General features: G+C 50.3%; 1 protein-coding gene across 2 annotated transcripts; it reads left to right on the top strand.

The window, feature by feature from the left end:
* Positions 1-68: 68 nt before the first annotated feature.
* Positions 69-19,553, top strand: ESYT1 (extended synaptotagmin 1). Of its 2 annotated transcripts, none has more exons than XM_008978622.5 (31): positions 69-3,569; positions 5,442-5,483; positions 5,651-5,785; positions 5,900-5,973; positions 6,104-6,176; positions 6,337-6,426; positions 6,609-6,664; positions 7,069-7,192; positions 7,281-7,457; positions 7,579-7,661; positions 8,277-8,325; positions 8,448-8,534; positions 8,641-8,733; positions 8,970-9,041; positions 9,202-9,288; positions 11,612-11,761; positions 12,086-12,241; positions 12,366-12,542; positions 12,702-12,784; positions 12,896-12,944; positions 13,053-13,142; positions 13,274-13,369; positions 13,638-13,709; positions 13,797-13,883; positions 17,159-17,299; positions 17,452-17,606; positions 17,709-17,807; positions 17,891-18,022; positions 18,102-18,207; positions 18,457-18,506; positions 18,700-19,553. In XM_008978622.5, the coding sequence occupies exons 1-31, from the start codon at positions 3,180-3,182 to the stop codon at positions 18,737-18,739; spliced, it is 3,315 nt and encodes a 1,104-aa protein (XP_008976870.2). In that variant the 5' UTR covers positions 69-3,179; the 3' UTR covers positions 18,740-19,553. The 2 variants fall into 2 exon arrangements, with proteins under 2 accessions (XP_008976870.2, XP_003824980.2); XM_003824932.6 differs by having other exon boundaries at positions 8,940-9,041.
* Positions 19,554-19,671: the final 118 nt, after the last annotated feature.

Here is a 19,671-nt window from a genome sequence, read left to right as displayed (position 1 = left end):
TAGTGTTGGTTAGTGCATTTATGTTAGAGAAATCTCTGTTCTCTAGTGATAAGCCCAAGGGCTATGTTTTATTGTAAAAAGAAAAAACCCAACTCGGGTAAACATATAAAAAACCCATTTATCAACAGTAACACAGGAAGAGCTAAATAATATTCAAAGTGTCTGTAACTTGAATTGACTAAAACACTGGAGCACTCTCACACTAAAAAATTGCTTAGATCTTGAACTAGTTTGAGGAACAATGTTAGAGATTTATATTAGCAATAATTCACATGAGAACAAACTGGGACTTCCAGTTGGCTGCAAAAAAATAGAATCTTAGCCCTCAAGATGTCCATTTATAAATATTTATTAAGAGCCTGCTATGTTCTAGGCATCTTTCTAGGAGCTCCATAAGGGTAGTAGAACCTTGGTAATAGATTACAAATACAGCAGTTCTATGTTCTGCCTAAGTGTAACCACTTAGTAGTGTGTTGTTCTAAATGTAATTTTTAAAGAGGGCCATTGACAAACCAGTGTGTTGCTAGAAAAAAGAAAAGGCTGGCAAGAGAAAGCTTCAAATAGAAGTCTTCAAATATTTGAAGGGCTGCCCAGTGGAGGAAGATCCTGTTTGCTACACAGGAAGTAAAAAGGGATTTCTAGAATAATGGCTAACTTTTTTTTTTTTTTTTTTTTTTGAGACGGAGTCTAGCTGTGTGGCCCAGGCTTCAGTGCAGTGGCACGATCTCTGCTCACTGCAAGCTCTGCCTCCAGGGTTTACGCCATTCTGCTGCCTCAGCCTCCAGAGTAGCTGGGACTATAGGTGCCCAGCTAATTTTCTTTTTGTATTTTTAGTAGAGACGGGGTTTCACCGTGTTAGCCAGGACGGTCTCGATATCCTGACCTCGTGATCCGCCCACCTCGGCCTCCCAAAGTGCTGGGATTACAGGCGTGAGCCACCGCGACTGGCTTGGCAGTAACTTTTGAGGAATAAAGAATACAGAAGGAGTTTCCTCAAATCTTGTTGCCCTTCCCATCTTTGTGAGCTGAGATCAGAGTACCGTATCTCACCCTCTGCCTCTTGGAGGTGATTATGGTTTACATATAAATGCAGATTGCAAGTCCAGGAAGTTTACTCTCTCTCCTCCTGTAGGCCTCATCCTGTAAGACACTTCCTCTAACAAATGGCCATCCCTTCCTGTTGTCCACTTACTGCTTATCACCACCAGGTGGCACCTGGGCAGCAGAATTGTCAGTGGGCGGGGACCCACCCTGTTTACTTGTGTTGGTAACTGCATTGCAGCTGCTGATCCTGTGGCTCCTGGGCCCCAGCTGGGACAAGAACTTCCTGAGGATGAAGTTTTATCCCCTATATAATTTCTGATGATCTGGATGAGGTGAGGAAGGGAGAAGTTTGGAAAAGAACCTCCATAGGTCACCCTCTCCATTCCCCCATTCTCAGGAACCTCCTCGCCTACTCCAGTGCTTGGCAAATTTCAGTTTATAGAGAGGTTTCTCTCTAAGGTTCATCCATGTTCCTTCTGTAGTTCTGCTTTATCAGTTGGTGAGCAGATCACTCATAATTCCTCCAATTTCCTTGTTTCCCTTTTCTACCTGCTTACCTCTGGGAATATGGAGGATATAGGAGACAGAATATTGTTTCTTAAATAGTTCTGCAAACTGAATGAAGCAGTCAAGATACTGCTAGCCCTAGGGAAGTAGAGAAAAGGAAGTGAAAAAATTTAAGTGATAGAGGCTGAGCAGGGACAGGTTTTAAGCAGCTTTGGTAAACACAGGCTGATGAAATCTATGCCCTGCAGAACCAGATAAAATTTATCAGCTGCAGGCCTCATCCTGTAAGACACTTCCTCTAAGAAATGGCTAGTTTCTCCCCAGTGATCAACCCCAGTTCTTCTGCTGCATCTGACAGATTTACATAATATGCCCCATATATACTGCATTAAAAGGTAATCATCTTATGACCAACACTTCCCTCATCAACTTCCAATTAGTCTAGTTCCTAGATCCTAGGACAACACTCCACCTCTAAGGCCAGTTAACTAGTAACAATAGTCATCGGTGTACCCTGCACTTTTTCCTTCCTAAACCTACACCGTACACTGTGGGACTGCATTAGTTCTGCACCTGACTGTATGGCAAACCTTCCTTCTAACTCAGGCAAATGTGAAAAGGAATTGTCTTTCCCTTACTCTTGATCCCTCATTTTAGTGTCCTAGAAGTTCTTCAGGGTCAGAAAATGATTGGAAAATGTAATAATTTGCGCTGCCTCCCTCCCTTTTGGAGCCAACTAGTCTTACATCCATCCTCTAAGATAGAGATGACTTACTAACTCTTGGAAATTTCCAAAAAGAAATAAAGCCTCACTTTCTATTCACTCTGCTTTTTTTCCCCCTTGCCCTGAAGACTGGATTATCTCAACTCTGTAATTCTCTGACTCTCCAGTTTTCTCCAGGGTCAGTCGTTACACCACACAAAGAAGGTAGGGGATTAGGGACGGGATAGACGGGGTTAGTTTTCAAACACTTTCATTCCAAATACGATCGTATCCTTTCCTTTTGTAAGGGCAGGCAGGAAAAAGTTGAAGGATAAGGAATGTGCTTAGAGTATGAAAACTAGAGAAAGTCGGCAAAAGAACATATATATATATCCCAGACCAAATCCTGCCAAACCGAATGAGTAGAGGGAAATCCTGAAGCTCCACAACCCCTCAACTTCGCAACTTGGGCTTTCTCCAAAACCAAGAAATTGGCGGTGCAGCTCTGCATGACGTCATACCACAGGCACTCCAATCCCACGTGGGGGAGCTCTTGGTCCCGCCTCTCCTGAAATGGTGCGCCACGCCTCCTCCTCTTTATTACCAATCGAATGCCGCCCCTGAGCCCCTTTCTTCCTTTTCCCGCCATCTCAGACCTCCCATCTTGGCCTTCGGGCCCAATCAGGGAGGCCCTACCTATCCGAAACCCGGTCGGTTCCCCGCGGAAGAGGGGTGGAGTTTCAACCTTTTAACTCCACCTTGGTCTGTGCAGCGCGGACCAACCCAAATCGCCAGAAAGGAGGGGCGTGGCTTGAAGTCCCCTCCTCCATCCCGGGGATCACGTTTTGCCTGGGGGAGCTGATCGCAAGACTAGGCAACCTCCAGCTAGTCCCTGGGTCGGGCGGATCCTCCCAGAGGTGGCACAATGGAGCGATCTCCAGGAGAGGGCCCCAGCCCCAGCCCCATGGACCAGCCCTCTGCTCCCTCCGACCCCACTGACCAGCCCCCCGCTGCTCACGCAAAGCCAGACCCAGGTTCTGGGGGCCAACCTGCTGGCCCTGGCGCGGCGGGTGAGGCCCTGGCGGTGCTGACTTCATTCGGGAGGCGGTTGCTGGTGCTGATACCTGTGTATTTGGCCGGGGCAGTGGGACTCAGCGTGGGTTTCGTGCTCTTCGGCCTCGCCCTCTACCTGGGCTGGCGCCGGGTCCGCGACGAGAAAGAACGGAGCCTTCGAGCAGCGAGGCAGCTACTGGACGACGAGGAGCAGCTCACGGCGAAAACTCTCTATATGAGTCATCGAGAGCTACCTGCCTGGGTGAGCGACCACCCTCAGTCCTCTGTGCAGCATAGCCCCCTTCCACCCCTTCCGTCTGGGGCTTTTCCTCCTTATGCCTAGAGTCAGCTCCCTGCCTTGGGACAGTGGGCCCCAGACTTTCCCCTCTCTCCCCGCTAGCCGCCTGCCTGCTGGACGCGCCACTCTTGGAACCGACTGCTCACTCTCCCCACCCACCCTTTCGCATGCCCAGACTGGATCCTTCCACAGAATCAGGACTTCTTCCTCTACTTGGGCAACAGCAGTAATAACATCTGGGGACCCCGTCTCAGCCGAAGCTCTCCCTCCTAGCCAAGCCATCTTGAACGTCCCTCTTGCTTTTGGTGCCACTCGCGGCTTTGCTGCTCCTGGAAATCCTGGTCCCGTTACCTCTCAAAGGTTTCCCTAGTCTTTCCCATCCTCCTCGAGACTTTTTACCTACTTAAAGCCATACGGTTCTCTCTTTTCTCGCTTTTATCCCCGGGTACCCGCTAGGACCCAGCCCCGGCCCCTGGACGACCCTCGGGCAGCCACCTTCAAGCCTCCAGCCGCTAGACTGCAGCGCGGCAGAGGCGGCTGCTGGACGGAGGGCGGGCTACGGGAGGAGGTGGTGCGGCTGCTGCAGTGCCCGCGGCCCACACTCCCCCGCACCCCTCGGCCGGCCACACCCTTTTCCGGACTGTGGGCTGCGCTTGTTCCGTTGGGGCAGAGACCCTTATTTCTGCGGTGGCCGCGTCTCCTGTGCTGAGGCGGATGCCTTCTCTCTAGTCTTGCAGAGGCGAAGCCGGTTACCCGGCCCCTCCCAGCAGAGGTGCCAGTCTAGGGGGAGAATGGCAGCAGAGAGGAATCAAAATTGACACTAGGCAGACACAGCCAAGCTTCCCAGGCCCTGGACTGGAAAGGGGAGGAGAAAGAGGGCCAAATGGCTCTAGGGGACCTGTAGCCTAGGCAGCAAGTGTTTGTCTCCTCCTCATCATCATGGAAACCAATCTTCCTACCCCCAATACAAAGCGCAGGTGTCCTTTCCCTTAAAAGGAGTCACACAGAGAAAGATAGAGGAAAACACACACACACACCCCAAAAAACCCACAAAGCCAGGCCTAATTAGGTCTTCTGGCCCCTCCCTGACTCAAGGAAGGACTTGCTTCCCTCTTCACCTTCCTGCTCTAGAAGCCCCGTCTGAGGGGAGTTGAGAAGGCTGGAAAAGGGGACTTTTTTTTTTTCTTTTTTGAGACGGAGTCTCGCTCTGTTGCCAAGCTGGAGTGCAGTGGCCCGAACTCGGCACACTGCAACCTCTGCCTCTTCAAGCGATTCTCCTGCCTCAGCCTCCTGGGTAGCTGGGATTACAGTCACGCGCCACCACGCCCGGCTAATTTTGTATTTTTAGTAGAGACAGGGTTTCACCATGCTGGTCAGGCTGGTGTCGAACTCCTGACCTCGTGATCCGCCGGCCTCGGCCTCCCAAAGTGCTGGGATTACAGATGTGAGCCACCGCGGCCAGCCTGGAACCAGGACTTTTTAAATCCCAGGATTCCCTCAAACTCCAATTTGACTGGACCTCCCCCTCCAGAAAGAATGCGCCCTTTTCCTCCTCCCGCTCCTCTCTCTCTCAGCAGCTGTCATTTCACCACGTCCCTGAGCTATCCACAGGGCAACAGCGTGACCTCTACCTTGTCAGCTCCCCTTATTAGAGAGACATCAGCCCCCAAACTCTGTGAGGAATGAACGTTTGGGGCATCCTAGCCCCTCGCCCACCCTGAGTGTGAGGAGTCTGTCACACACACTCCCTCTCCTCTGTGGCACACCACCAGCATCTTAGTAGGAAACCAGAGGCGAGGGTGTGCACATCACTGTCTCTGCCTTCCCCACCTCCAGGTCAGCTTCCCAGATGTGGAAAAGGCTGAATGGCTCAATAAGGTGAGGATTGATTTGATTTTTAGTCTTCATGAGGGGAGAATGGGAATTTGTTTCTTCTTGCTAGACCCACCCTCAACCCTCAGTGCTCTCCATGGGGAGGATTCTGAAGGAACTTGCCTTGAGAGGGAAGACTGGACTCTCCTCTGACCATCTCTCTTTCCTCCCAGATTGTGGCCCAGGTCTGGCCCTTCCTGGGCCAGTATATGGAGAAGCTTCTGGCTGAAACTGTGGCTCCGGCTGTTAGGGGATCTAACCCCCATCTGCAAACGTTTACATTTACACGAGTGGAACTGGGTGAAAAGGTATGTGTGGAGGAGGGAAAGTGAGGAGGTAGGCTAGGGAGAGTGAGTGGCCCGGAGTAGACTCAGGTACTTCTCCCTATCCCTGCCCTCTCTCAGGAATTTCTCTCTCCCTAGCCATTGCGCATCATTGGAGTCAAGGTTCACCCAGGTCAGAGAAAAGAGCAGATCCTGCTGGACTTGAACATCAGGTAATATCACTCACCGCTCTTACTGCTTCCCCTTCAATGTGTCCTGTTCAGTCCAGGCTACTTCACTCCCCCTCCCCGCAACTTCAGCCAAGGACTAACTCTCTTGGTTCTCTTCTTCACCAATCCCCAGCTATGTAGGTGATGTGCAGATTGATGTGGAAGTGAAGAAATATTTTTGCAAAGCAGGAGTCAAGGGCATGCAGGTAGGCCAGATGTCAGGGGCCACATAATAGGGAATGTTTGTCCTGCATTTCATGGGATATGGGGAAGTGCGAGGTTGGAAAGACCAAGGCTGAGAAAGTCTGGGAGGACAGAAGAGGGACTTTTCTGGGGAAAGGCTTTGATTTTCTCTTCTTGCCTCAGCTACATGGCGTTTTGCGGGTGATACTGGAGCCACTCATTGGGGACCTTCCCTTCGTGGGGGCTGTGTCAATGTTCTTCATCCGACGCCCGGTAAGGGAAAACAATGAAGGGGTATGGGGAAGCAGGAGAAACAGAGGACTGGGAGGATGAGGGCAGCCAGTGAAGAGGAATGAGAAGGGAATTGACAAGAAGGCCGAGGGGTTCTGGCAACTGTTTGATGGGTATGACCACACCCCATAGGATCTGTCCTGACCCCTGCTCTTTCCCTCCAGACCCTAGACATCAACTGGACAGGGATGACCAACCTGCTGGATATCCCAGGACTTAGGTATCAAGGACTTACTGAGCACCTGCTGAGTGTTCCAGCGCTGGGTTGGGGGTTTAAGGGACACAGAGCAGTCAAAGATGCTGCTTGTGTCCTCTAGGAGCCTCAACTTCAGTTGGGGAGCAAAGACAAATACCCCTGCAAAGTTTGATACTGTGATTTTTCTTTGGGTTGGGGGAGCAGGAAGGGAATGCAGAGGGCTGAAGACTGCAAAAGGCAATGGGGATGGCAGTGAAGAAGGGAGAGAGCAGTAGGTGGGGAATTAGGGTAGAAGAGTAGCACAAAGGATTTTCACAAAAGGACTTTCTTACAGCTTTAGGTCTCTCTTGGGTGTGGGAAACATAGTTGGGGTTAGGAGAAAATTGGAAGTTGAGGCCATACCCACTCCTTTCTACTCCCCCATTCAGCTCACTCTCTGACACCATGATCATGGACTCCATTGCTGCCTTCCTCGTGTTGCCCAACCGATTACTGGTGCCCCTTGTGCCTGACCTTCAAGATGTGGCTCAGTTGCGTTCCCCTCTGCCCAGGGTATGGCCTTTCCCCCACTAGATAGATCCTTCTCTCAGGAACCCCTTGCTAGGTCCTTAGTTTCTCACCATCTGATTCCTTCCTCCAGGGCATTATTCGAATTCACCTGCTGGCTGCTCGAGGGCTGAGTTCCAAGGACAAATATGTGAAGGGCCTGATTGAGGGCAAGTCAGACCCATATGCACTTGTGCGTTTGGGTACCCAGACATTCTGCAGTCGTGTCATTGATGAAGAACTCAACCCACAGTGGGGAGAGACTTATGAGGTGGGAGAGTTGAGCAGCTCTGTGAAATGGGGAAGCCCCAGGAGGTTGTGAGAGAAGATGCTGATTGGATGATCCTCACAGCTGCAGCCCCATGAGACACTCAGCCTTCTGTGTTCCCCAGGTGATGGTACACGAGGTCCCAGGGCAGGAGATTGAAGTGGAGGTGTTCGACAAGGATCCAGATAAAGATGACTTTCTGGGCAGGTGAGACTCTGCCTGTTAGGATTCTAAAGCCCATGCTGGCCGGGCACGGTGGCTCATGCCTGTAATCCCAGCACTTTGGGAGGCTGAGGCGGGCGAATCACGAGGTCAGGAGATTGAGACCATCCTGGCTAACACGGTGAAACCCCGTCTCTACTAAAAATACAAAAATTAGCCGTGTGTGGTGGCAGGCGCCTGTACTCCCAGCTACTCGGGAGGCTGAGGCAGGAGAATGGTGGGTGAACCCGGGAGGAGGAGTTTGCAGTGAGCCGAGATCGCGCCACTGCACTCCAGCCTGGGCGACAGAGCGAGACTCTGTCTCTAAAGAAAAAAAATAAAAATAAAAAAAATAAAGCCCATGCTACCGAGGTTCTGGAGGTAATTATACTCACTTTCTGGGCCTGGGAATCATGTATCATTTTCCTTCCTAACCTCCCCACCCCCAGCCCCTACCATGCACATACTCACGCATGCAGGTGAATATCTTCTGAGAGGAATAAGGGAGTCTGAGATCTGCCAGTCATTTCTGGGTGGGTGAGTGGAGGGCCACTGACATGCTGCTAATTACAACACTCCCCTTTTCTTCCTTTCACTACCCTCTCCCCCGCCAACCCCCAGAATGAAGCTGGATGTAGGGAAGGTGTTACAGGCTAGCGTTCTGGATGATGTAAGTTGGGAGAAGAGGAAGGTGGGGGCTGATCTCACCCTTTGGGTAGATGGTAGTTGCTACATTGATAGGGAAGTAGTTGAGCAGGTATCTGATCTCTACTACATCTCAATTTCTTCTAGTGGTTCCCTCTACAAGGTGGGCAAGGCCAAGTTCACTTGAGGCTAGAATGGCTGTCACTTTTGTCAGATGCAGAGAAACTGGAGCAGGTAAGCCACATGGGAAATAGGAAGCTGGCAGGGGAGAAATAGGTAGCTGGAAGTGTAGGGGACTTGGAACGGGGACCAAGATCTGACTACTACCACCCCTCCCCAGGTTCTACAGTGGAATCGGGGAGTCTCCTCTCGACCAGAGCCCCCGTCAGCTGCCATCTTAGTTGTCTACCTGGATCGGGCCCAGGATCTTCCTGTGAGTTTGGCTGGGTGAACAGGAGCCCTGGATGTAACATTCCCCAACCCTGCCATGCTGAGGATGCAAATGTCCCTGCCTGCTTTGCTCCAGAAGTATCAGCATGTAACACAAGGGTCCCAGGGAGGGGATCAGATCCATCTCAGGGAAAGGATTCTGATGCGATCCCACCTTCCTTCACCAAAACCAAAACCGAATCCCCCAAGATGGTGACCTCTGAATTGTACCCACCACAGCTGAAGAAGGGGAACAAGGAACCCAACCCTATGGTACAACTGTCAATTCAGGATGTGACTCAGGAGAGCAAGGTGAGGGCCAGGACATCATTGTGGGTGGCCAGGTAGGACAGGGAGAGGCCTATTCTTGGGATGGTTTCCCCTTTAGAATGCCTGTTACATGCAGGGGTTTTCTGCAGAAACAGGAATGGTGCTGTGGTATACACCCTTAATCCCTCCTCTACATCTCCAGGCTGTCTACAGTACCAACTGCCCAGTGTGGGAGGAAGCGTTCCGGTTCTTCCTACAAGACCCTCAAAGCCAGGAGCTCGATGTGCAAGTGAGATAATCACCTCTTCATCCCCTCCCGAATACCCTATTCTGTCTTTCCAGATCTGTACCATTTCTCCTCTCCTTCTTTTCCCTTGATTCCTATTTTTAATCCATCTACCTAGACTCCCCACCTCCCTGAATATCTCTCCATTGTTCCCCAACTGTCGCTCCAGAATAATTTTTTTTTTTTTTTTTTGAGATGGAGTCTCGCTCTGTTGCCCAGGCTAGGGTGCAGTGGTGCGATCTCGGCTTACCGAAACCTCCACCTCCTGGGTTCAAGCAATTCTCCTGCCTCAGCCTCCCGAGTAGCTGGGATTACAGGCATGCACCACCATGCCCGGCTAATTTTTGTATTTTTAGTAGAGACGGGGTTTCACCATGCTGGCCAGGCTGGTCTCGAACTCCTGACCTCAGATGATCCGCCTGCCTCAGCCTCCCAAAGTGCTGGGATTATAGGCATGAGCCACTGCACCTGGCCTTAGTTCATAGGTACTTGTTCTTGAATGATTTTATGTATGTATGTCTTGTCTATGAAACTGGCCAGTAAGCATTGTGAAAGCAGATACTATGTTTCGTGCTTTTTCCATGACCTTTAAAATGCTGAATGTTAACAATTTTATTGAGGCATAATTTACATACCATAGAATCACTCATTTTAGGTATACAATTCCCAATTATAAAAAATTATTCTGAGGCTGGGCACGGTACCTTAAATGAGTGATTTTATGGTATGTAAATTATGCCTCAATAAAATTGCTAACATTCAGCATTTTTTTTTTTTTTTGAGACAGTTTCGCTTTTGTTGCCCAGGCTGGAGTGCAATGGCGTGGTCTCGGCTCACCGCAACCTCCACCTCCTGGGTTCAAGTGATTCTCCTGCCTCAGCCTCCTGAGTAGCTGGGATTACAGGGATGTGCCACCATGCCTGGCTAATTTTTTTTGTATTTTTAGTAGAGACGGGGTTTCTCCATGTTGGTCAGGCTGGTCTCGAACTCCCGACCTCAGGTGATCCGCCCGTCTCAGCCTCCCAAAGTACTTGGATTACAGGCGTGAGCCACCGTGCCCGGCCCAACATTCAGCATTTTAAAGGTCATAGAAAAAGCACAAAACATAGTATCTGCCTTCACAATACTCACTGGCCAGTTTCAGTTTCATAGACAAGACATACACATATAAAATCATTCAAGAACAAGTACATATGAACTAAGGCCAGGCATGGTGGCTCACACCTGTAATCCTAGCACTTTGGGAGGCCAAGGCAGGTGGATCACCTGAGGTCAGGAGTTTGAGAATAGCCTGGTCAGCATGATGAAACCCTATCTCTACTAAAAATACAAAAATTAGCCAGGCATGGTGGTGCGTGCCTGTAGTCCCAGCTACTTGGGAGGCTGAGGTAGAATTGCTTGAGTCCGGGAGGCGGAGCTTGCAGTGAGCCAAGATAACGCCACTGCACTCCAGCCTGGGTGACAGGGTGAGACTCCGTCTCAAAAAAAAAAAAAAAAATTAGCCAGGTGTGGTGGCATGTGCCAGTAATCCCAGCTACTTGGGAGGCTGAGGCAGAAGAATCATTTGAACCCGGGAGGTAGAAGTTGTAGTGAGCTGATTTCACGCACTGCACTCTAGCCTGGGCGACAGAGCAAGACTCTGTCTCCAAAAAAAAAAAAAAAAAAAAAAGGAACAGAAGAATAGCAACAATTACATATGAATTTGTGGGAGTAAAATATCCATAGTATAGGACTAAGGAGGGTCAGAGAAAGGGATAGGCTGGAGTAACTAGGGAGATTTTGTGAAGCAAAAAGTAGGATTTTAATTGAGTCTTGAAGGATGAGTAGGATTTAAATAGGCCGAGGGAAGAGAATGAGGACTTTCCAAATAGTGGGAGCAGAATGAACAAAGGTGGAAGGGGCCATGGATTGGGCAGAGGGCTATAAAAGATGGCTCTGGCCGAGGTGGGCGGATTGCCTGAGCTCAGGAGTTTGAGACCAGCCTGGGCAACACCGTGAAACCCTGTCTCTACTAAAAAATACAAAAACTTAGCTGGGCGTGACGGCATGCACCTGTAGTCCCAGCTATTTGGGAGGCTGAGGTAGGAGAATGGGTTGAACCCAGGAGGTCGAAGTTGCAGTGAGCCAAGATGGCGCCATTGCACTCCAGCATGGGTGACAGAGTGAGACTCTGTCTCAAAAAAAAAAAAAAAAGATGGCCCTGAGTGGAGCAGGAGGTTTGTGATTGGTACAGAGAGGAATGAAGCTGGAGCCATGTTATCATTTTCACAGTATGCCTCCCTTTCCCCTAATCCCTTCACTACAGTCCTCCCTCCTGTGCCTGTAGGTGAAGGATGATTCCAGGGCCCTGACTTTAGGAGCACTGACGCTGCCTCTGGCCCGCCTGCTGACTGCCCCAGAACTCATCCTGGACCAGTGGTTCCAGCTCAGCAGCTCTGGCCCAAACTCCAGACTCTATATGAAACTAGTCATGAGGGTATGGAAATAGAGGAGGTACTGAGGTGTGGGGGAAAGGCCTGTTGATTCTTTGGTATTAAGAGTAAGGAAAGGGAGCCCCCTAAGATTAAAAGAGCTAATACATGTAGAAGTGCCAAGCAGGCACAAAAACATATATTGATCTGACTGGTGGAAGGAATGGCTTATGAGTTGAGGGGGTGTGGAGGGAACCCTGTAGAGATGAGCCCAGCCAGGGCAGCACCTAGTTCCCCTGTCACAGCCCCTCCTCTACCCCACCCCACATGCTTTGCCTGCTGGTGACGAGCTGCACTTCTTTGATTCAGCATCATACTACCCTTCCTAGATCCTGTACTTGGATTCATCAGAAATATGCTTCCCCACTGTGCCTGGTTGTCCTGGTGCTTGGGACGTGGACAGTGAGAATCCCCAGAGAGGCAGCAGTGTGGATGCCCCACCTCGACCCTGTCACACGACTCCTGATAGCCAGTTTGGGACCGAGGTGAGTCTATATCTGGAAAGGACTAGGGTCTGTTTGCCCCGCTAAGTGTGCAAAGCCTGTTTCAGGGCAGATTCTGACAGGTCTGTCTCCCTTTGCCATCTGGCACCCCCCGTCCCTTTTGCAGCATGTGCTTCGGATCCATGTATTAGAGGCCCAGGACCTGATTGCCAAAGACCGTTTCTTGGGGGGACTGGTGAAGGGCAAGTCAGACCCCTATGTCAAACTAAAGCTGGCAGGACGAAGCTTCCGGAGCCATGTTGTTCGGGAAGATCTCAATCCCCGCTGGAATGAGGTTTTTGAGGTCAGAATTGAGTGGCTGTGACTCCTGGTTCTGCCCCATTTTTCCCCCAATCCCAAAAGTGGTCCAGAAACCTCTGAGGTTCAGTTGACTGGGGGGTCCAGTCATTTGCAGAGGAAAAGGAGAGAATCTTCTTTCATCTGCACTATTTTCTCCCACTAGGTGATCGTCACATCAGTTCCAGGCCAAGAGCTAGAGGTTGAAGTCTTTGACAAGGACTTGGACAAGGATGATTTTCTGGGCAGGTGAGAGCATAGGAGTCTACGTGAAAAACAGGCTGGGGATCTTTAGGCCATGGAGTCTGGCCTCCTTGGTTCTCACCATCTAGCTTTTGTCTTAATCTTTCTCTTCAACAGGTGTAAAGTGCGTCTCACCACAGTCTTAAACAGTGGCTTCCTTGATGAGGTGAGCATTGAATTAGAGTCAACAACCCCTCCTGATCCTGCCCAAGCTTCATTCTCATAGTTCTCCTGTCTGCATATCCCCAAGTCTTCACCCTGCCTACTTCCACAGTGGCTGACCCTGGAGGATGTCCCATCTGGCCGCCTGCACTTGCGCCTGGAGCGTCTCACCCCCCGTCCCACTGCTGCTGAGTTAGAGGAGGTAGGGCAGGAGACTTGCGGAAGGAAGGGACCCAAGGTGGGGCAGGATGAGCTCTTCTCTTAGCGTTCAAGGCACATGCCAGAACCCAAGGTGTCAGTTACCACTCCCCAGCCACGTGTGCCCCTCCACAGGTGCTGCAGGTGAATAGTTTGATCCAGACTCAGAAGAGTGCGGAGCTGGCCGCGGCCCTGCTATCCATCTATATGGAGCGGGCAGAGGACCTCCCGGTGAGATCCCGCTCCCCGTGCCCCATAACTTCCTGGCCCTTCTTCCACCTTCCTCCGGTTTGGATGGTCCTGGAGTATTTAGAATAAGAAAAATGGCCCCTCTCTTTCTGAGGGTAGTGCAGGGGTGGGAAAAGTTGTCTGTTCAAGGCCATGGGTAGTGGCTGCCAAGTAATAATGGAGACATGGCTGCTGGCTGTGGATATAATTTGTGAGGGGGATCTGCCTAACTAGGTCCAAATTTAAGACTAACACAGTATTGTCTTTCTAGCTGCGAAAAGGCACCAAGCACCCCAGCCCTTATGCTACTCTCACTGTGGGAGATAGTTCTCATAAAACCAAGGTATGAAGAAATGCTGCAGGGTAAAAATGGGAGGGACAAGAGAAATAAGAGTATCAGCTACTGATCATAAGCCCTCATCTCCACCAGACTATTTCGCAAACTTCAGCCCCTGTCTGGGATGAGAGTGCCTCCTTTCTCATCAGGAAACCACACACTGAGAGCCTAGAGTTGCAGGTACTGTAAATTCATTCTTCAAATATTTAGCAGATTTCTGCCATGGCCAGGCAGGAAACCAGGCACAGAGCATTCAGAGATGAGATAAAAGGTTGACTTTTTTTTTTTTTTTTTGAGACAGAGTCTTGCTCTGTCGCCCAGGCTGGAGTGCAGTGGCGCTATCTTGGCTCACTGCAAGCTCCGCCTCCTGGGTTCACACCATTCTCCTGCCTCAGCCTCCCAAGTAGCTGGGACTACAGGTGCCCGCCACCACACCTGGCTAATTTTTGCATTTTTTTTAGTAGAGATGGAGTTTCACCATGTTAGCCAGGCTGGTCTCGAACTCCTGACCTCAGGTGATCCGCCCACCTCGGCCTCCCAAAGTGCTGGAAATACAGGTGTGAGCCACCGCACCCGGCCAAAAGATTGACTTCTTATCTTTATGGAGCTCACACTCTGTTTTGGGAGAAAAATAACCAGATGAAACTTTCAGAATGATAACTGAGGTAAAAGGCACTGTGGGGAAGAAAGGAAGGGTTCAGGCTGGGGAAAGGCTGGAGATAGAAAGGCATCCTTAGATGACCCCTGAGCTTGAGGGTAGATTTTTTTTTTTTTTTTTTTTGAGACTAGAGTCTCACTCTTATTGCCCAGGCTAGAGTGCAGCGGCGCAATCTCAGCTCACTGCAACCTCAGCCTTCCAGGTTCAAGCGATTCTCCTGCCTCAGCCTCCCGCGTACCTGGGATTACATGCGCGTGCCACCATACCCCACCAATTTTTAGTAGAGACGGGGTTTTGCCATGTTGGCCAGGCTGGTCTTGAACTCCTGACCTCAGGTTATCCATCCACCTCAGCCTCCCAAAGTGCTGGGATTATAGGTGTGAGCCACCGCACCCGGCCTTTTTTTTTTTAGACAGGGTTTTACTCTGTCGCCCAGGCTGGAGTGCCGTGGTGCAATCAGGGCTCACTACAGCCTCAACTCTTGGGCTCTAGCAATCCTCCTACCTCAGCTGGGATAACAGGTGCACACTACCACACCTAGCTAATTTTTGTATTTTTTTGTGGAGATGAGGTTTTACCATGTCATCCAGGCTGGTCTCGAACTCCTGGACTCAAGCATTCTGCCCGCCTCGGCATCCCAAAGTGCTGGGATTACGAGCGTGAGAACTGCGCCCCAGCCTAAGGGTAGATTTACTGGTTCTTTCGGACCACGAAAAGAAGAGCAGGAAAACTCTTTAGGCTGAGAAAAAAAAATGGAGGAGAGAGAAGGCATATTTATTATAGATCAGAGAGGCAGGCAGAGCAAGATCATAGGAGCTGTTGAATAGTATGCTAGAAATATGGATTTTATCCTAAGGCTTAGGGAAGCCTTTGTTTATTTTATTTATTATTTTTTTGAAACACAGTCTTGCTCTGTTGCCCAGGCTGGAGTACAGTGATACGATCTCAGCTCACTGCAACCTCCCTCCTGGGTTCAATCGATTCTCCTGCCTCAGCCTCCCGAGTAGATGGGATTATAGGTGCCCGCCACCACGCCCAGCTAATTTTTGTATTTTTAAGAGAGACGGGGTTTCACCATGTTGGTCAGGCTGGTCTCTAAGTCCTGACCTCAAGTGATCCACTGCCTCGGCCTCCCAAAGTGCTGGAATTACAGGCGTCAGCCACCACACCCAGTCAGGGAAGCCTTTAATGAGAGGTCACATATCCAGATTTGCATTTTGGGAAGATCATAGGGATAAGAGGGTAAAGAATAGACTGGAGAGGGACAACACTGGGGGCAGGGAGATCAGTGAGGAGACTGTTAGAGCAGTCAAAGCAGGAAACGACTAAAGCCTGGTGGGATTTGAAGATTGCTGTGATATGGAGCAGGTGGAGGAGCAAGGAGCAGCCTAGACACTAACTCTGGGGTTTTTGGCACAGGGTGGCTAGATGGATAAGGGTGCCGTTGCTGACTTAGGGAGTGCACAGAGAGGGAATTTTGGAATTTGAGATCTCTGCAGGACATCCAAGAGAAGACATGCAGAAAACAAATCTATTGCCCATGAGGTGTTCCTCCCTTGCCCTCTTATTGGAACATCATGAGCAAGCAACCACTCATAAGTGTAGTCATGGGTGAGATCTCTTAGGCAGCGTGGAGAGTGAGGAGACAAAAGATGGCCATGAGCCATCTTACAGGTGTGAACCACTGTGCCCGGCTGAAATTAATAGAATTTAAAATAATGTAACTTAATGCTAGCAGAGTAGAAAGGAGGTACAAATGAGCTCAGTTCTTCATCTTTTATAGCAGGGAATCAATAGATACAAGCATATTAGAATTCCGTGAGAACAAAGAAAACAGGAGGGTTTTAAAGGTTGTTACATTTGGAATATGGCAATAGGAGTAGGATGGGCAAGAAACATTTACTTTTAGTTCTGTTTTTACTGTTGTTTTCTGTATGCTGTAGGTATTACTGGTATAATTTCTGAAAGCTCGGTTGGGCATGGTGGCTCACGCCTGTAATCCCAGCACTTTAGGAGGCCAACGCGGGCAGATCACAAGGTCAGGAGATCGAGACTATCCTGGCTAACACGGTGAAACCCTGTCTCTATTAAAAATACAAAAAATTAGCCAGGTGTGGTGGCGGACACCTGTAGTCCCAGCTACTTGGGAGGCTGAGGCAGGAGAATGGCGTGAACCCAGGAGGCAGAGCTTGCAGCGAGCTGAGATTGCGCCACTGCACTCCAGCCCGGGCAACAGAGCGAGACTCTGTCTCAAAAATAATAATAATAATTTCTGAAAGTTTATGAGGTAAAGATGGTCCACTCTACTCTGGTTAAGAAAGGAAGGACAGGCCAGGCACAGTGGCTCACACCTGTAATCCTAGCAATTTGGGAGGCTGAGGTGGGTGGATCACCTGAGGTTGGGAGTTTGAGACCAGCCTGACCAACATGGAGAAACCCCAGCTCTACTAAAAATACAAAATTGGCTGGGCGTGGTGGCAGGTGCCTGTAATCCCAGCTACTCAGGAGGCTGAGGCAGGAGAATCGCTTGAACCTGGGAGGCGGAGGTTGCGGTGAGACCAGATCACGCCATGCACTCCAGCCTGGGCAACAAGAGCGAAACTCTGTCTCAAAAAAAAAAAAAAGGAAGGAAGGACAGAGGGAGGGACTAGCAACTGTTACCATGGCTTCCCTGCCTTTCTCAAAGGGAAATCTCACCAAACCACCTATGAGTCCAAGCGTTTGGACCTTTAAAACACCAGGATTAACTCATTTGTTGATGCATTTGCCTCTTGATCATGGTCCTGTTGTCCCACAGGTTCGGGGTGAGGGCACTGGCGTGCTGGGCTCATTATCCCTGCCCCTCTCAGAGCTCCTCGTGGCTGACCAGCTCTGCTTGGACCGCTGGTTTACACTCAGCAGTGGTCAGGGGCAGGTGCTACTGAGAGCACAGCTAGGGGTGAGTGACAGGAGATGGTGGGCAGGATGAGAGGGAGGAGGGGAGGGCCTTCACAGCTGAGGGACACCCAGGAGGGTGGGAACAGAGGGCCGTGTCCTTAGAGTGAGGGAACTGAGAGAACTCTGCCCAGCTCACAGCTTTCTTGCCCCTAGATCCTGGTGTCCCAGCACTCGGGAGTGGAAGCTCATAGCCACAGCTACAGCCACAGCTCCTCATCGCTGAGTGAAGAACCAGAGCTCTCGGGGGGACCCCCTCACATCACCTCCTCAGCCCCAGAGCTCCGGCAGCGCCTAACACATGTTGACAGGTAAAGGGCTGGGACAGGAAGGTGGGACGCAGTCAGAAATAAAAAGTATTACAGGTTCACTAGGCTCTAGCTTTCCCCAGACCTACTGATATTTCTCCACAGTCCCCTTGAGGCTCCAGCCGGGCCTCTGGGCCAGGTGAAACTGACTCTGTGGTACTACAGTGAAGAACGAAAGCTGGTCAGCATTGTTCATGGTTGCCGGTGAGACCCCATCCCTCCTGTCCTCCAGATCGCCTCCATCCCTTCCCTCAGGTTACCATATCACCTACATCCTCCTGTTGTAGGTCCCTTCGACAGAATGGACGTGATCCTCCTGATCCCTATGTGTCACTGTTGCTACTGCCAGACAAGAACCGAGGCACCAAGAGGAGGACCTCACAGAAGAAGAGGACCCTGAGTCCTGAATTTAATGAACGGTCAGTCAGTGGGCATTCAGGTGGAGAGATGGCAGGCTTGGAAAGGACTCCTGGCCCCTAACATCCAGTCCTACCCCAGGTTTGAGTGGGAACTCCCCCTGGATGAGGCCCAGAGACGAAAGCTGGATGTCTCTGTCAAGTCTAATTCCTCCTTCATGTCAAGAGAGCGTGAGCTGCTGGGGAAGGTAAGAGGGCAGGATGGCAGGGCAGAGGTGAGGGCTGGAAGCTGCTGGCACCAAGGTTATAGTCCCTGTGAGGAAGGAAGTACCCCACGTGATCCTTTAGAGGTGACTCTTTCACCTCTGCAATGGTTTGGGACGAGTATGTGATGAAGGAACATGGTCTTTGGAGATTTCAAAACAGCATCATCAGAATGAGATCCTGTCTCAAAAAATAAAAGAAATAACATCTTTCCCCATCATCTTCCAACACAGGTGCAGCTGGACCTAGCTGAGACAGACCTTTCCCAGGGTGTAGCCCGGTGGTGAGTGTCTGCGTGGGTGGGGGATGGTCTGGATATTTCAGTGGGAGAAATTCCAATCACAGGAAAGGAAAAAAAGATACAATCTGAGCAGAGAACCATTGATTCTATCAAGTAGAGAAGCCTTTGGATCGTATCTCATTTATAAATATGATGACACAAGAGTCATCTTTCTACATGAGCCCTCTTTTCACAGGTATGACCTGATGGACGACAAGGACAAGGGCAGCTCCTAGGAGCTGGCGAGTCCCAGCCTGACTGCTCTGTCTTCCTGCCTTCGTCTCGCTCCATCACTGCCTCAATGTGATGAGCCTAAAGCTAGGGTCCAAGGGCAGAGCCTGTGCCCTTCAGCCCTTTCACCTAACAGGCCCATATTCGGGCCTTTGCCTGACCAAAGAGAAGAACCGTATGTTCCCTTTACTGCACGGCCTTTATCCTTCTGGGACCCTGGGGCGGGGACCTGAGCTGGCTGTTTCCTGCTTTGCCTGCACATTGTTCTCCCTTCCTCCCAACTCCTCAGGGCCTTCTGTATCTGTGCCTGGCCAGTGGCAGCACTAGCAGTGGTATTAGCTTATGCCAAATACAGCTTTGGAAGGATCTTTTTTTCTTTAACTAGATGGTCACCTTCTTCCCTACCACACATGGGTGGGAAGGTGGACAGGCTAACCTCTCCAGCTGTGAGCCTCTTAGACTACTGCATGTAGCAAATGTTCAGCAGCTTAGGCCCCCATGTCCAGTTCTGTCCCCATTTTCCTCAACCCTGTCCTGAAAATTCTACTGCTCTGATGGCTGGGGCCAGTCTCTTGTCACTTTGGAAACTGAGGACACGTGGATTCTACTCAAGCCTCCAAGTAGTGGCATATCAGTCTTGGAGCTCCTAGCTGGTGATACGGAGAGGGCTTTGGAGGACTTGGGACAGCAGGGCCAATTTTTTTTTGCCCAAGTGCCTAGGCTGCTAACTCACTGACTAGAACTTTATCTGGTACTTTTCAGTTTTGCACCAACTCTGCCAAGCCACTGGATCTTACATTAAACATCATACTCAAACCAGCTGTGGTTCTTTTCCTTAAGGATAGGGAATCAATCTACCCATCTGATGTTTATTCCTACTGTCAAAAGCCTTTATCCAATTCGTGAATCATGTCAGTTTAATTAATGGTCAAAGCCT

The sequence above is a fragment of the Pan paniscus genome, chromosome 10 (assembly GCF_029289425.2).
Source record: "Pan paniscus chromosome 10, NHGRI_mPanPan1-v2.0_pri, whole genome shotgun sequence".
Lineage (NCBI taxonomy): Eukaryota > Metazoa > Chordata > Mammalia > Primates > Hominidae > Pan > Pan paniscus.
The sequence above is the reverse complement of the archived record's forward strand: the minus strand, read 5'-3'. Positions and strand labels throughout refer to the sequence as shown.

Bases quoted from the DNA above. Each gene is read 5' to 3' on its own strand.
- ESYT1 (XM_003824932.6), top strand. From the start codon at position 3,180: ATGGAGCGATCTCCAGGAGAGGGCCCCAGCCCCAGCCCCATGGACCAG. The intron at 5,484-5,650 runs GTGAGGATTGAT...CTTTCCTCCCAG, and splicing joins AGGCTGAATGGCTCAATAAG to ATTGTGGCCCAGGTCTGGCC. The intron at 17,300-17,451 runs GTGAGTGACAGG...TCTTGCCCCTAG, and splicing joins TACTGAGAGCACAGCTAGGG to ATCCTGGTGTCCCAGCACTC.